At 39.4% G+C, this 15,921-nt stretch overlaps 1 protein-coding gene across 3 annotated transcripts in view; it reads left to right on the top strand.

Moving 5' to 3' along the window:
* The first annotated feature begins 344 nt into the window (after window positions 1-344).
* Window positions 345-15,921, top strand: part of AFTPH (aftiphilin) — a 48,038-nt gene continuing 32,461 nt past the window's right edge. For all 3 annotated transcript variants that reach the window (XM_050893453.1, XM_050893451.1, XM_050893452.1), the window contains exons 1-2: window positions 345-488; window positions 12,228-14,022. In XM_050893453.1, coding sequence (XP_050749410.1) covers window positions 12,259-14,022 — 1,764 coding nt within the window. In that variant the 5' untranslated portion in view covers window positions 345-488; window positions 12,228-12,258. The remainder of the gene's footprint in view (window positions 489-12,227; window positions 14,023-15,921) is intronic.

Below are 15,921 nucleotides of genomic sequence, written 5' to 3'. Positions count from 1 at the left end.
CCCGAGCTCAACATGGCGGCCGCGGCGTCCCCCACGGCACCGCCTCACCCCTCGTCCAAGATGGCCGCCCTGCCGCGGTGGAGGCGGCTTGCCAGCACTTAAGATGGCGGCTGCGAGGTTAAACCACCGTCTACCTTACCCGGTGGGGGGCAGGTGTCGCCGCAGCGGCGGCGTTAGTCGCTCCTTTATTTATTTATTTACGTGCCCGCCCCGCCGGCCGTTGCTGGAAGTGACGCGGCTCCGGGGGCGGTGGTGCGGTGCCTGCCGGGAGGCCAAGTGGGCGGTGGCGGGGCAGGAGGCGGTGGCCGCTGGGAGGTGGGCCGGGCCGCAGACGACGCGGTTCCTGTCGCCGTGACATGGGTTCCCCCTCGATGGCGGTTGCCGCGGGAGGCCTCAGATAACCGGCCTTGTTCCCTCTCCCCTTCCCTCCCCCTCCCCGCCCGCCGCCATGCCCGCCCGGGCCCCGCCGCCCCCCGCGCAGCCCGCAGGTAAGAAACGACGGCGCCACCGCTACCGCCGAGCGGGGGGGGCGGTTCGTCTCCTCCGGGCCTGGCCGGGGAAGGGCACCCCCTGCCCCGCGGTGGCGGGCGGGGACCCCCCGGGGCTTCACCCGGGGGCCTGCAGCGGCCGGGGCCTGTCAGGGCATCGCGCTCTCTGTCCTCCGCCCTCCACCTTCGGGAGAGGGCGGCGGGGCCGGGCCGCCCTGCCAGGCGGGAGGGTGAAGCCCCGCAGCGCTCCCCCTCGCTGAGGTGCCTCTCCCTCGGCTCGTCCCGCCGCGGCTGGAGCGAGGGGATGGGCCTGGGAGCCGGGCGGCTTTGTCCTTCGGCGGCGGGCCCCGGGGGTCGAGCGGCGTTGTGCCGCTCTTCGCAGCGGGCGGTTTCCCGTAGCGGCTCTGGGAGGGGTGGCAGCCGGCCTGGGGTGAGTGTCCCGCGTTTTTGTGGGGTTCAGCGGGGCCGCAGCTGGAAGACAGAGCTCAGTGGTGTGGTACAAGAAGTTAAGTTGTCCTGCGTGTTTGGTTTTTCCTGATAAGCTTTCTTTTTTAAGGCGTGGAAAGTGTGTCAGTTGCTAAATGCATCTGAAGATGAGATGCTGAAGCAGAGTTATGATTTTATTTTTTTTTTTTTTAGAACTAATGCCATTCTAAAATGGGACAAAATTGCTGAAATGCTTATTAGGCTCTGACAGTTCAGTTTGCTATTATAAGTGGCTACCTGATGAACCAAAATATTCTTTTTCCTTAGAGAAGACAATTCCTTAAACCAAGGATTAAGCCTTGGGATTCCTTCAAAGGGTCAGTAAGTTGGCTTCTTGATGGTGACAGCCCGTCCTTCCAGCTTCAGCACAGAAATTGAAACCTTCTGAAGTTTGACGCTCCTTTTAAAGCAAACATCTATTCGTAAATGAAAGGAGTGAGTAGGAGAAGCATCGTTGACAAGAGCTGTACTGCGTTGGTCGTATAAGTTTTGTTTTCATGCATGGTTTACAGCATGATGTGCTTCATTAGAACTGATTTCTTCAGCTGTTGAGTTCATGGTAAAGTGAGTTTCATGGGTGCTGGTTTTTAACTGGGCTGGTCCTTGGAGGTTAAACAAAATTAAAAGTATTTCCTCCTTGTTTTATTCTCTGGACATATGAACTAGACTTGGAAAACCAATTAGCCTACTTTAAGCATAAAAATGTTAGGTTGTATTGTCAGTGCACACAGAAGTTTGTATGCATGCTCGTACAGCTAATGCGTAGGTAGCGGTTCCCCTTTCTGAAGTTGCAGCTGTACCTGGAGGAGTATAACATTAATTGGGAGAGCCTGGGGAAGAAGTGAAGTACCTGTGGCTGCTGAGGGGTTGTTTGGTTGGTTTTGGGTTTGGTTGTTGTTTTCTTTTAAAAGTTCCTTTCATATCAGTGAAAATAAATAGCAGAAATTTGAGGATATGAGAATTTAAACTTAAAAATATGAATTAACTGTATAGTAAAGGGACTTCAGAAAAGCTAATGTGGCTATGGTGTTTCCATTCCACATGATGTTTGCATAAAGTACACGTATGACCTTTTAAGGTCATGTGAAAGTATGACCTCTTCTTTTTCCTTCCTTAATTTGTTTATAAGTAAGCAGTTGAAGGATCTTGGCCTCAATAGATCAGTGCATGCTGTCCAATTGTTTTTTTATTATTATTTTATTTTTGTTTTATTTTTGCTCAGATCATGGTTTCATTTAGCAAAGGATTTAATAGTCTGTAAAATTCAGTTATACACAGTGAATCATATTTGTGTTACATTTCTGTTGATGGAGCCAGCGTGTGATCTTCTGTTTATACTTAAAAATTGCTTTAGTAACTTACTAAGTTAATGCAAGCATTTTAACATCCTAATTACATAAAATAATACTCTGAAACTTTCAGTACTTTGAAAAGACTTGTCTTTCACAGTGGAAGTGATAGAGCAGCTTAGATGGACTGCAGTCAACTCTCTGCCCTTTCCTCTTGAAATATTCATAGAGCTCTCCTTGCAGCTATGTAGTGGTATCAGTTGGAAACCCAGCAGTAAAGAAACTGATGCTGGATCTGGTTGTTTTCACTATACTTAGTGGCATAATCTTCTTTCAGATATTCATGATCTTTTTTGACAAAATGTTCATTCCTTTCTGTGCTATTGTACTGTTCGACAACTTAAACTATGTCTTTGTGAACATTTCAGTGCAATGACGTGCTAATCCTTTCATGGGGATTGAAAATACTCATAACTTTTCTGGATAGTCCTCTTAAGAGAAGTGTCTTAGATCCTACTCATTGCTAGATTTCAGAAGTTTTGTCTGTTGATTTTATTTTTCCTTTGTGCAGAAAACACACTTTGTAAGCCGCTCCTGTGCACACAAAAAAAGGCCTTGAAATGTGCCTTGTTTGAAAACTGACAGTCTCATTTCCAGTAGACTTTCTTCCATGCTAATGTCTTTAGCAATTAAAGTTTTGGATTGATACTGCAAGGAATGTTTCCATATTGGTACCAGTTGCAAGGTGATGTAATGAGCCTGCTTCTATAAGGCAAATAATTTGGGTTTTTGAAATCCAAGAGTCCTGTTTTGGAGGAACCACAAGGAAGGGCAAATCTTGTCTTTGCTTTAGTACGTTTGAAAGTAGATACTGGGGGAAGGAAATGTGAAACTTGAAGTTCATGTGTTTATTGAAAAGTGATGAAAAATAGATTTTATTCTTTGGAGTATTAGGTGTCCCTCCTGTATTGTGTTTTTAATATGAGATAATGTCTGTAGGTGGGTTAATTGATGAATAATGTAAGCCTGTTCTTGCTATGTATGTTCAACTTGCTTCAGTCAGGTTTGGTTTTTTTTGCTTTTTCTCACCTACTTGTTCTCTGCATGTTGAAGAAAATATTTGTTCACTTAAATACAAGCAAAAGTTTGCAGTAATGGAAGGAAGACCTATGGGTGTTCTCCCTGTGCAGCTGTATTTCCTCTGCCAGGCTGTGGGAGAACCTTTCATGTAAGAGTGCACCTCTGGGCAGCTGTAATCTGCTCTTTACTGTAGTCTGTGTGAAGTTTGAAGGGTTTATATGTGATGGAGAACATACTGCTCTGTAAATAAATCTCTGAGAACAGTTGACCTTAGGTAATCTAGTTCTAATACTTTCTAATCCAGCATCTTTTTGTTTTAATTTAGAAAAGGTTCCCAGCTAACATGTTTGAGGGTAACATCCAGAAATAGATTTTCTCACTGAGTTGAACACTGTTTTGAAAGGAATTTAAGAAGTGGTAAGAATGAAAACATCCCAGTTATGTGTCACTTACGACATCTGTCTTTACACATTGTATGGATTGTGTGCTGTACATTGGACACAAATATTGTGTTCCCATGGAGCCAGATTTTAAACCTGATTGACTTTCCCAGCCAGTTGTGTTTGCCTATATGAATTTAAAAAATGCTTGTTCTTACAACATTTTCCCCACTGTCTGTTTACAGATTTAGGTACAGTGTCTTTATCTGCAGCTGTTAAAGCAAGTCAGTAGATTTTGAGTTGAAACATTACATTTTTTTGCATATAGTAACTTTATAAATAATCTGGTCTTTTGGTTTTGGGGAAGTGATGCTGTTCTTGGTTAAAAAAAGAGTTTCATGAACTAACACAACATTTAGATTCATATTTTTCAAATTTTCCTCTGATTCCACAGCTAAGCCAAAATTAAATAGGGAAAAGTGAAACAGCACAACTACTGAAAGTATGTGTTTGATTGCTTCTTTGTATAATCTAACAAGTAAGATTTAAAGGAAGATATCTAAATCCCAGATCTGTTTAAATTTCACATTTGTGCCACCTAACTTTAGTCTTCCTGTGTTGTCAGTGATGAGAGGAAGAGGAGCACTCTCAGAGGTTTGAATCTTGTATAGGCTGGATTGTCTGAGGATGCCTGGTGTTTACTGCTGGCCTGGGAATGGCAGGAGGACAGGAAGAATGAGCTGCCTGAGATAAGTGCCTGAATCCTGATGGCAGTCTCCTGAGTTTTGTTACTTTAATGTTCATTTTACATGCAACACCTTCTAATAGAAGGTGTCTAGCATATTCAGTGTTTGTTGAAACCACAGTAATGTACAGTCGTAGTGCTTGATTCCAAATGTCGGGTAATGAGAAATAAGGCTTAGACACATTTGTCTTATTGAAACTGGAGAACGTTGTTTTCCTCAACTCGTATATGTCCAAGCAAAAAAAAAGTGCTCTGAAACTCCTGCTTTGGGTAATGGATCTTCTGGCTGTAAGAGCATTAGATTCAAAATCGAAAACATTGATTTCTTGGGGGCTTTATGAAGTAAACATTTTCTTGCTATATTTTGTTTGCTTGTAACTTATTCCAAAAACAAAAGTAAGCTTATTAAACCAATTTAAGAACGTATTGACTTCAGCTTGGACAGTGACTCTCTTGAGAGTGGATTTGGGTTGTAGAAATGCTATTTTAACAGACAAGCTCTCCTCATTTACAACAGCCCTTCTAGAAATAAGTTCTCAGATGCAGAAAGATTGTAAATCCATTTTCCATTGTTCATAAGCCAATGACAAGGCAAAGTTATAACAGAAGAGGTCAGCTTTTCCTACTGGAAGCCAACGTTTTGCTATAATGAGAAGTCTAAATCTGGTCTTTACTGCGGTATTTTTGGTATCTGCTTGAGGAATTCCCTTGCAGTAGAAGAGTTAAATGTTCTTGGAAAGATCAGATGCTAGCAGCTAATGACTTGAATCCATCTCCTTGCAATTGCAAGGCTTCAACCGTAGGGCATTTCAGTAACATTGTCGTTTCTGTCATGGAGATCTTGATCATGCCATTTCTGATTATTTTGTTTTCTTTATGCTTTAAGTGATAGGTTCCTTAACTCAGCTTTGCTTTCAGAATAATCCACAGCTGAGGGGTTATCCATTGCTTTGCTAATGTTTGTCTTAAGTTAAAGGGAACGTTCTGCTGTACAAGGAGTTTCTTCTTTTGAATTTACATGCGTTGAGTATTTCTTTAGAGATACTCTTTGTTTGTGGCCTCCCAGTTTTTTAGGTCTTATGTAAGAGCCAAACATGCTATTTCAAGTTTTACCTTAGAAGATATGCAGAGAAGGAACTATTTATACCTGCTTTTGTGTATTGTAATTACATTGTTCTCTTTGCTGCCATGTCTTTGTTAGACTGTTACTATTATTCTACAAAAAGGTAATGAACAAGGATGTGATCCGTGTATGAGGAAAGCAGATACTGTTCCCTAGTTACTGCAAGCAAATAATAAGGTACCCTGGTTTGATAATAAATGTTTTAGAAACCTAGTTAGTGACTTGAGATAAAAAGATTTTGTCTTTCTGAATCCTTGCCCTTATCAAAACTTAGTCAACTACTGCTCTTATCTTTTCCAGCATTACTGATTTATGTTTTCTCTCTTCTTTTGAGTGTTTTAAATTAACCTGAGCTACATTCTTAAATTCTTGTGACCTTAGAAAAAAGGTTTAGACTAAGAGCTGCAGTAACAGAATTGAATCTTACCAAATTAATCAGCAAGTTTTTTTTCTTTAAAGTAAAATGTCAATATGTACTCATAAGTGTATTGGTAAATTACATTTATAGTATGACTTTAACAGTGGTCTTCTATTTACGATACTGAAATTTGTTTGTGACATTCCTTCATAATGAATATGAAAGTATGAATATAAACAAACACATGGAAGCAAGAAGTTAACTAGTGTTTTCAGCTTTTTAAAAAAAAAAATAGGTAAAAGACTGCAGTAAATGGCATGTGAAAGAGAACACAACTCTTTAACAGGGTTTTTTTCTGGAAAATGTTGGACAACTGCATGTCATGAGGAATTGATGGAAATCCATCATCAGTCTAATATTAAACTATTGTGATCTGAAAAACTTGCTGACACTTGTCAACGTATATCTGTGATTGTGGCTAAAATAATGCAGTCTAAACATGAACACTTAAACTCTGTCAGATTCTTCACTTCAGGGTGTAAGGTCTGATGCCAGAAACCTGGGTTGTTGCGTATTACAAATCGTAGAAGTAGCTACTCTGTTATGTGCAAGTAAAAACTGTTATAGTTTCCTTCAAAGAAGAATCCTTACTGTATAGTGTGCTGAAAAATTGGTGGTTTCCATTTGTTTAAAATTTGCATGTTTCAAGAATGTTTAAATGAACAGATAAGTGCAAAAGTGCGTGTTAACTTGATAGCTGACTTTTAAATTTGGGAGCCAATTCCCTCAAAAATATGGGGAAGATGAATAATCTGCATATCGGTCATAGATTTGTTCAAATTCTACCTTGAGGTAAATCATGTTTTGAGTTAATCACTTGAAATACCAGGTTTACAGAATTATGTAGCCTCATGTCTTGACCAAGAATATGTCCGAGTTGGGTATAAAGTACTGCAAAAGATGAAGCCACAGTTCCAGCTCTTAGCCCCTATTTGAGTTGCCAGACAAAGCAGGGATTGACTAAATCAATTAATGAATAAAGTTGTTGTTCTGTCAGACCTGTGGGTTTTCACCGTGTTAATGTTCCAGTGGACGATAACGAATTTGGTTCAATAGTTTATGGTTGGCGGGTGGAATGCTTTTGGAAGTCAAGAAGGGGGATCATAATGAAATTCTTTCTGAAGAAAACTACATTAAGGCTAAAAATTCCCATGCTGTTTTTATATTGCAAGGAGAATTGGGATTATGCCCTGTTTAAAAAAAAAAATCACTAACTAGTCAAGGGGAGGGGGAATACAAGTATGACTTTTTTTCCTTCTGTTACGCTTTGAGTATGGTATTCTTTTGCGTTCTGTAAACAACAATTAAGTTGTGTTAACATAACAACCTTACACTCATATATAATACAGATTCATACATTTTGGAGCTCTTTAACTTCAGCTTTTAAAATGCAGCTGTAACATCATTGGAAATAGCTGACATTTTAAAAAAAAAAATTATACACAAGTCCATACAATTGATTATGCAGTTGGTTCTTATGGGTTAAACTAATTAAACATATAGTAGACTATCAAACCGATGATCAGATTTTTAAATGCACAATTAATGTTCCTTGCAGATCCTGTTTTGGCAACTGTTACTGAAACATATCTGGAGCAGAGTATTGTCCTACTGGACTGCTGCTGTGTAAATGATCCCTGTGATGTTGTAAAAGTGCTTTTGAAATGAAAAGTTGAAGGAACTTTCTTCTTCTCTATGGCAGAAGTTGCAGGAGGGAAAATCTTTAGATGGTCAGAGATCTTCCTACATGTTTGATTGGGCTTTGGCAGTCTGCTTCAGCCCCCATGCAGCCTCTTCATGTTATCTTTGTCCTGTACTTGTCCCTGCTTTTCTTGTTCCTTGCCTCCATTTTTTTATGTTAACTGGAAAGAAAAGGAGTATTGTAGGTGAATTCCCTTTGACTGTCATGCTTGCTGCGCTCACATTATTCAGTTTGTTTTCTGAATGCTGTATCTTGGGGGTTTTTTAGATCATCCTGGCCTCTAAGGATTTTCTCAACTCTATTACGATTTATTTTTAGCTGAGGTTAAGATAATAATACAGTAAATGGTCAACAAAAAAATGGGTAGAGTTGTTATGATGGATAATATATGGGTATACATCCAGTGTAGGTTAAGAGTTAATTTATGTCGGCATTTCTTACATGAGATCTTCTGATGTCAAGTGGTGGAGCAGTTACTAATACAGAGCTGAATGTGGTATTTCAAATAAGTGAAAACCAACTTATACAAGCCTATAAATCTGAAAAAACTTAAAAATAAAACAAAACACACATGCTTTTGGCGAAACATACAGACAAATTTTCTTTTTAATGGGAAAGTTCAGAAGTTTTTTTCAAGGCCTCTGATTCATAGTGTTAGGATATGTCTTTGAGATACACTAAAAAAAAATTAAACTTTTTGTTGTATAGTCTGAATCGTGATGACTGCAATTTTTTAATTGGGTTTGGTTTAAGTAATACTGGCCTATATAATGCATAAATTAGGAGGCTCATCAGCATCCTCCTGCATCTAATTCCTATCCATAAAGCTACAGTAATCTAAGTAGGCCACTGAGCTGGCAGTGCTTACTTAGCCAAGCAAAAGAGTTGCAGCTGATCAAAGTATTTTCCAAGATTTTACAAAACTTTAGGCTGTAGGAGTACAATCTGGATTTGTTTTATTACTGAACCAGCAAAACTATACTTTGATGTCACTTGTCTATGTACAGGGCTGTAAGTTTATATATTTGCCAATTGGAAACAAATTTGAGGTTGCTTCTGCCTTCTGCTTTTTCCTCCCCTTCTCATGACTTCTCATCGATAAAAATAAGGTTTCTGGGAGAGGGGAGGCTGGTCTACCTAGATTTAATCTCTTTTTTTACTTGAATATAATTGCTTGCATGACTTGATTATTCTAAACCTGTTTCAAAAGAAGAAAAATCTGATATGTATCTGTATTTTATATATATATATATAATACTTCAGTGTTAAACTTGGATCTTTATTACTCATACTGCACTGAAAGCTTCAAGACTGGGTCTTGTGGACTTCAGAAATCTTGGTTTCAAAATCAAATGTATTAGCTTCCTAGCTTTAACTTGTGCCAGCACACAAGCATTTGATTTTCTTAAGCATGTAATGTTTTATAGACTACCTGTTTGAGAGTAATTGAAATATTTAGGGATTTTATTTGGGTTTCTGCTTCAAATTTCTATGGGTTTAGTTATATGGCTTTTTCTTTCCAATGTACATCAACATGCTGTAGAACTGTCATTTTCTGTTTTTAAAATCCTTTCTTTCTAAATGGCTTTAGAGTTGTGTTTTGGAGGGCTTGTACGTGTCTGCCTAATAAAGAATAAAACATCTAATGATATGATAAAATTACTGTTGAGGTTGCAGTGGCTTCAATCATAGTACTTGGTCTTGGTCAAGGAGCTGCTTATCCCACCCTCCAGTATTATTCCCCAGAAGCTGATTAGGGGTGGTTTTTGTAGGACTCTTGTTTTCACCTTCCTTCTTTCCAGCCATTTCATTGTTTCTGTTCAAGCTCCTTTTTCTTCTGGGATGAGGAAGGTTTATATCCAGTCAGTGCTGTCCTTGAAATAGTGTTGAGTTTTTTGTTTGTTTCAAGAACTAGCTTCTTGCCTTTAGTCTCTTCAGCTTTTGTCACATGGGGTGAGATGATAAATATTGTGTTAACTGAATTTTCGAAATAGGTGTAACAACTCTTGTTAAATTTCAGGACGTTTAATAATAAACTTATGCTATTGTCTACTGAGATTCAACTGGAGACTTGTGAACTCAAATTTAGTTACAAGGGATGATTTGTAAATCCACTCCTTTTTTTATTAAAAAAAAAAAAACAACAAAACAAACCAAGAAATCCTTTCCTTTTTCCAACAATTAGAGGAGGGGAGTGAGTCCCATCCTGATTGATGCAGTTTTCTCTGTCCTTTCTCCTAAATGTCAGCATGTTACTAAAGAGCTACTGATTCATGACCCTAGGAGTCATGAATTCCAGATACAATGCCGTTCACTGTTTAACCAGCTCCCCTATAGCTTTAAATAGTGCTATCCCCAAGATAAGGTACCTTGAGATGAACACAGCTAATATATACCAATATCTACCTAACCGGTCTTTTTTCTACAAAAGAGCAAAACCAGCACTTCCACCTACCAGGGCATATCTTTGTGTACAGCATATGGATCTTCCTCTGCAGTAAAACATTCAGAAAGCAATTGTAGTCTGGATATACTGGATGTTTAATCTTAGTGTTGATGGTTGACTGCAGTAGATCTTGGAAATTTGGATATAAAGAAGGAATGGCTGCTCTGATAGTTACAAAGAAGAAATGCTATTATCTGTTTAGTGGATTGAAAACTCAGAAGCTTGGAAACTAAACAGGTTGGAGTAATCTCTGTGTGAACACAAAGTCACACTCTACAGAAATCTTGGAAAGGATCTTTACATTCATGTATGACATAAACAGCAATTGCTAGACCTTGATGTGAAAGGGAGAGTGCTCTGGAGAGATGAGGCCTCTGAGATAAGACAGTGAAGCTCTTCTCTCAAATACCTTGTTAAGCAGCTGGTGCTGAGTAAGCCTATGTGGGAGCTTGTTGACAACTTATTCTTTATTCTAAACAAAATTCCTCTGCAGTCTTCTTCAGTTTGCATGTGATGTTACAAATTACTTCATGGTTGCATCTGATAAGCATGATGTTTTTCTATAACTGCAAAATACCCTTTAAAAAAAAAATGGTAGGTATGTTAGTCACCTTAAAGATGCCAGACTTTCCTGGCAAATACCAAGAGTTGTTCGGCTCAAGTGCTGTGGTATGTTGTGCTTGAAAAGAACTGCAGAGCTTCATTTGTTGTTGTTATACCTTTTGTGTGCTGCTGTTTAGGTGCATGTACAAAGTCGTTTGCTAAAGACGTTGGAGTTAAGGATCGTGTTTTATCTGTGTTTCAGAACTAGTAAAGTCTGCGCTTATTCTGGTGGTTAGAAATTCAAATATTTGCTAATATGTATACGTTGTTTCCACTTTTCTTCTGTAGATAATGCTTAGTATGTTGTTACAGTTTATTCATGAGAAGTGTAATTTGAAATGGAAAGACCTTGCTCATAGTTCTCCCTTTAAAGACTCTAAGGTATGAACTAGTTAAGTGATGTGTACAACTGTGAATCTATAAATAGTAGTAGTTATTGTCTCATTAATTACACACAATATTGAAAAAAGATCAAGATCACTCTTTAGGAAAGAAAATTTTCCATCCATACCTTGATTGTTACTGTAATGGTTTGCAATGTTAAGGTGGAGTCCTTAATCTGTTTCTATCTAGGCCATGGGAATGCTTTCTTCTTCCCGCCCCCCCCCCCCCCCCCGATTTAGTGATTTGCGTTTAAATATTTTATGGATAATCTTGCTCTGTTCTGCTTTTGAGAATAAGCTTTGATGAAGAAGTTTGTTTTGCTCTAGGCTTTGCTGGCGCTCATAATGGCATTTCCCAACTGGCGGTTCGTAAGACAAAAGCAGGCTGGCGGCAGCAGCTGTGGAGACAGCGTGTTGGCTCACAGTTATGAAATCCAAAGAACAGGGAGACCTAACAGAAACCCATGAATTGGTAGAAAGAAACCTAAAGAGTAGGGCAGCAGATCATAGCTAGCGATTATAGCAGCAGTTCTTTCCTCCACTCCTTCACAGTTTCAAAGCTTATGGAAACATCTTTCGAAGTCTTTGGTGCTACTGAAGGTGCCTTACGTACATGACTGTTGTGACATAGTCCATCAAGTGGCATAATTTCTGTCACGCAGTCAGCTGAGCGCACAAATGAGTGTGGCAAAAGATGGACCAGGGTCACTGGCTGTTTTATGAATTGCTGGTGACGGGAGGTAGAGAACTGATGGGTTAAAACTGAGTTTAGTTGTGTCAGTGTGTTGCACAACAGCTCAAGACAAATGTGTTCCATGTTCTGGCATGTCAGCACTGTCTGCTGAGAATATGATCATGTAGCAGTTTACAAGAGACTTGAACTGTCCCCAGTAGATTCTCTGTGACTTCTAAAACAAAAGAATTGGTTAGAAAATGGGTTTGGGGAATGTTCTCATATCTAATATGGACATTGAGCTATACGCACACTTTAGAAAAAAAAAAAAGGTGAAACAGTAAAAATAAAAAATATGAGATGACAAAAGCTAGCCAAATTCTAATATATTTATTTTTGTCTCTATTATAGAAATACATTAACTTTGAAGTGGAACTAAACAATGGAACCAGATATTATTCGAATGTACTCCTCATCCCCTCCACCGCTAGACAATGGAGCCGATGATGATGATGAAGATGAATTTGGAGAATTTGGAGGATTTTCTGGTGTAAGCACTGCTGGTGTAGCTTTTGCTGATTTTGATACACCAGACTACGGTCATCCAAAAGAAGAGTTTATACCCACAAATCATTTCATCCCACTTCATGATTATTCTGACAATGTAGCTAGCATTGCAACTTTCACATCTGTTAAAAATGTTAAAGATAAAGACTGCATTGCAGAGCTTCCTACTCTTAGTAAGGAACTTTCTGATATGTCAGCAACTAGTACCAGCAAAGAAAAATCTAAGTTTAGAACTTCAGGTACTGCTTTAGAAGATGTAAACAAACGAGGGGAACAAAGAGACAACACTGGAAAATCGGAGGGTTTTTCTTCTCGTGTCATTAGAACTGGTACAGCAGTTGAGAGCCAGGATGAGCAAATAGATGCTTGTAATGGTGAGAAACTTCCATGTCTAGAGATTCTAACAAATGGATTTACAGCATCGGACCCTGTAAATCCTCAGGGAACAGAAGATCTAGACGGTATCGGTGACTCAAAGGGACTGAAAACTGTTAGCACCCGTAGTACTGAGCAAAATTTGAACTCAATGCCTAGCTCAGGTGAAGACTTTGCAGATTTTGCTGCATTCTCAAACAAAAAAACAATCCATTTGGAGGGAACAGGACCTACAATATGCAGTGTTCTTAATGAAAGAGACTCTCTGAGCATTCAGGAGAACAACAGAATAAACAGAGTAACTCATATTGAAGAAGAGGTTTGCATTTCAGAAATTAGTTGTGAACAGGGTCCCTCAGCACTGGAAGATAATGAATTTGCAATTTCTAGTACATCTCGAACAACTGGAAGTTCAATATGCACTACTGAAAATGGAGAACGCAGTGGGAGGAGAAGACAGCATGGCATAGAGAATGGCAAAGATTTTACTAGGCCTGATGACTCTTTGGGAACAGAGGACATCAAGGCTGATAAGATCCAAAGCCTAAGCTGTGATCTTGCAGGAGAAAAATTGGGTGATTCTGAAGATCTTAAGAATGGTGGAAGTAGTACTGAAGCTGTAGCTTGCAGTGACACACATGATGATGATTTTGGTGATTTTGGTTCAGTCAGCAGTGCGTCTCCCACCTTCATTAATGCTCAAGAATCGATAAGTGCTCTAGATTTAGAAGGACCTTCTGAACAGCCTGCACATATTAATGATGAATTTGGTGAATTCAGGGACACAAGTACTGTTTCTCAGCAGCCAGCAAGGTTGGATCAAGCTGAACCAAATCAGACTGCTGACACTTTAGAATGTGATACTACCAGTAAAACTTCTGGCTTAGACTTCCAGCATACTACTGAGGTAGAAAATGGTGATGATAGTGAATTTGGAGACTTTGATTCAGTGCCAAAACCTCAAGATGAGAGTGTTGCTTTTCAAGACTCTGACGACTTTGCAGACTTCAGTTCAGCAGGTTGTAACCAGGCTACAGACTGGAATGCTTTTGAAGATGAACAAAAAGACAGCTGTTCTTGGGCTGCCTTTGGAGATGAGCAAGCTGGTGAATGTCATCACAGAAAAGAGACGTGGCAGTCACATAGGACAGATGCATCTTCTGGGATTGATGGTCCAGTATTACACAAGACTGACAATTTTGCTTTAGCATCTTCCCAAGGAACTACCAGTAAGCAATCTCAAGAGCCAGCACCTTCAATTCAGGTAAGGGTGTTCTTGATTTTGTTCAGTCTTGTTCTGCTCTTGTGCATACAGCTCTTCCTGGTTCCTGCTTCTGTGTGCCACAAATGTTTGAATAGTCCTTGTTTGTCTTGTGGGAGAGATTTAATTTGGTAGGTGAGAAGAGCTGGTATGAAATAGTATGCTGTGTTTGCATCTTGTATCTTTTGCACTGTTACTTCCTGCAGGAAAATGAGTGGGGTATGCTGGAACTTGTATGCATTTGTTTTGAAGATTATATGTGGTCCTTTACATAAACTGATCAAAGGAATAAGCCATCATAAACATTTCAGAGCCTGTGATAGTTCTTCCTTTGCTTCATAGTTTACTGCCTTTTGGGGGGGCGCTCTGATGTTGCCTTTTTGTAAAATAGTGGTGTAACTGGAAGCTGAGATTACTGGTTCCCAAAATTTTTCATCACCATTCTCTATCATGTTTTCAAAATCTGATTAAAAATGATGAATTGATTTGTAAACAGCTGTACTCATTTGCTTAGAGCAGAGAGCATGATAAAATATGACCTATGGAGTTCTGTCCCTGGTATTCCAGCTCCTGGGAAGTTAACCATTTAAAAGTTATTTAAAAATAAGTCTCTGAATACATTAATTGTGGGAAGCTCGACATCATAGCAACATCACAAGTACAGGACTGATGATTTCTTATAGCTGCTGCTATTTCTAATTAGGAGTTTTGGGGAGGGTGAAGTAGATAGGTTTATTTCTTATCCCACCCCCTAGGTTTTCTGCCTTAGTTGCTAAGTATGTATTAATTCCTAATTAATACCTTGCTAAGTCTTTTCACCAGTCATCTTTGAGATCTGTGCCTGTTCATACATAGATAATTTTTTACTAAGTATTTAATATTACTTCTGTAAAATTCAGAATAGCAATTTGAGTTTAAAATTCTCTTCGATGCTTCTTTTTAATCATGTCATCCCATGTAAGTAGTTTAGAGTATGCTCTGTCTTTTTGAAGTGTACAGCAACACCAGCAATAAAGGGTGTTAGTGGTAACCTGTGTGAAAAGTTTGGATCTTCTCTGGCAATAAAAGGAAATGAGGTAAGTCCTTTTTCCAAGACCTTGCGTAGGCTTGGTGACAGCCCTGCCTCTTTCCGTTTCCTGCCAGTGACAGGTGAAATGGCTTTTCAGAAGAATGTTGTGCCAGCCAGAGCTTTGCAAGCATCAGCAAATGGAATTGAGCTTTTGGGACTTAGCGCTGATTTCATGTCACGTTAAAAGGTGTGAGCCTCAGCTCCTGACACTTCCTGCTTGCTGTTTTGTGCAATGACTAAGACACCAAATTTTGAAGTGGCTTCACGAGCCAAAAAAAGGCTTGCAAGTGAACCTGCAGGTGGATTTTTGTGCCTGTGCTAAACCTTGCTCATCATCACTGGAATGTGTGGGTCCATTTCTCAAGTTGAAAGCACAAATCTATTGTTACCTGTTCCGTTGGTCACTCACCCATAAAATTGGAGAGTACTGAGGTCATTAGTGCAATTAATCTAAATTGTTCCTGTTGCCACTTGAAAGACTGTCCAGAATCTGACAAAGAAATGGGGTGGGGAGATGATTCTAGTAAATCATCTATTTGTCTAATTAATCGTGCTATTAACGGATAGTCTGAAGGTTTCAAACATTTATTTTTACTTACAAATTTTCTGTAATTTTATGATGGAGTTTCAATAGAAAACACTTCCGAATGTAGGTGTTCATAAAAGCAGAACCTTCAGAGGTTCTGTAATTTTTTTTTTTTTTCCCCTCTCCCCCAGCCTGCCTTAACAGAAGATAAAGCCAAGTTACAATGGAAATTCTTTGGTGATCTGTCATGAAGTCATACAGTAGTTTGGTTAGATTGTAAAGCAAGTTTTAAGACTTAAGTATTTTT

The sequence above is a fragment of the Gymnogyps californianus genome, chromosome 3 (assembly GCF_018139145.2).
Source record: "Gymnogyps californianus isolate 813 chromosome 3, ASM1813914v2, whole genome shotgun sequence".
Classification (NCBI taxonomy): Eukaryota; Metazoa; Chordata; class Aves; order Accipitriformes; family Cathartidae; genus Gymnogyps; species Gymnogyps californianus.
The sequence above is the reverse complement of the archived record's forward strand: the minus strand, read 5'-3'. Positions and strand labels throughout refer to the sequence as shown.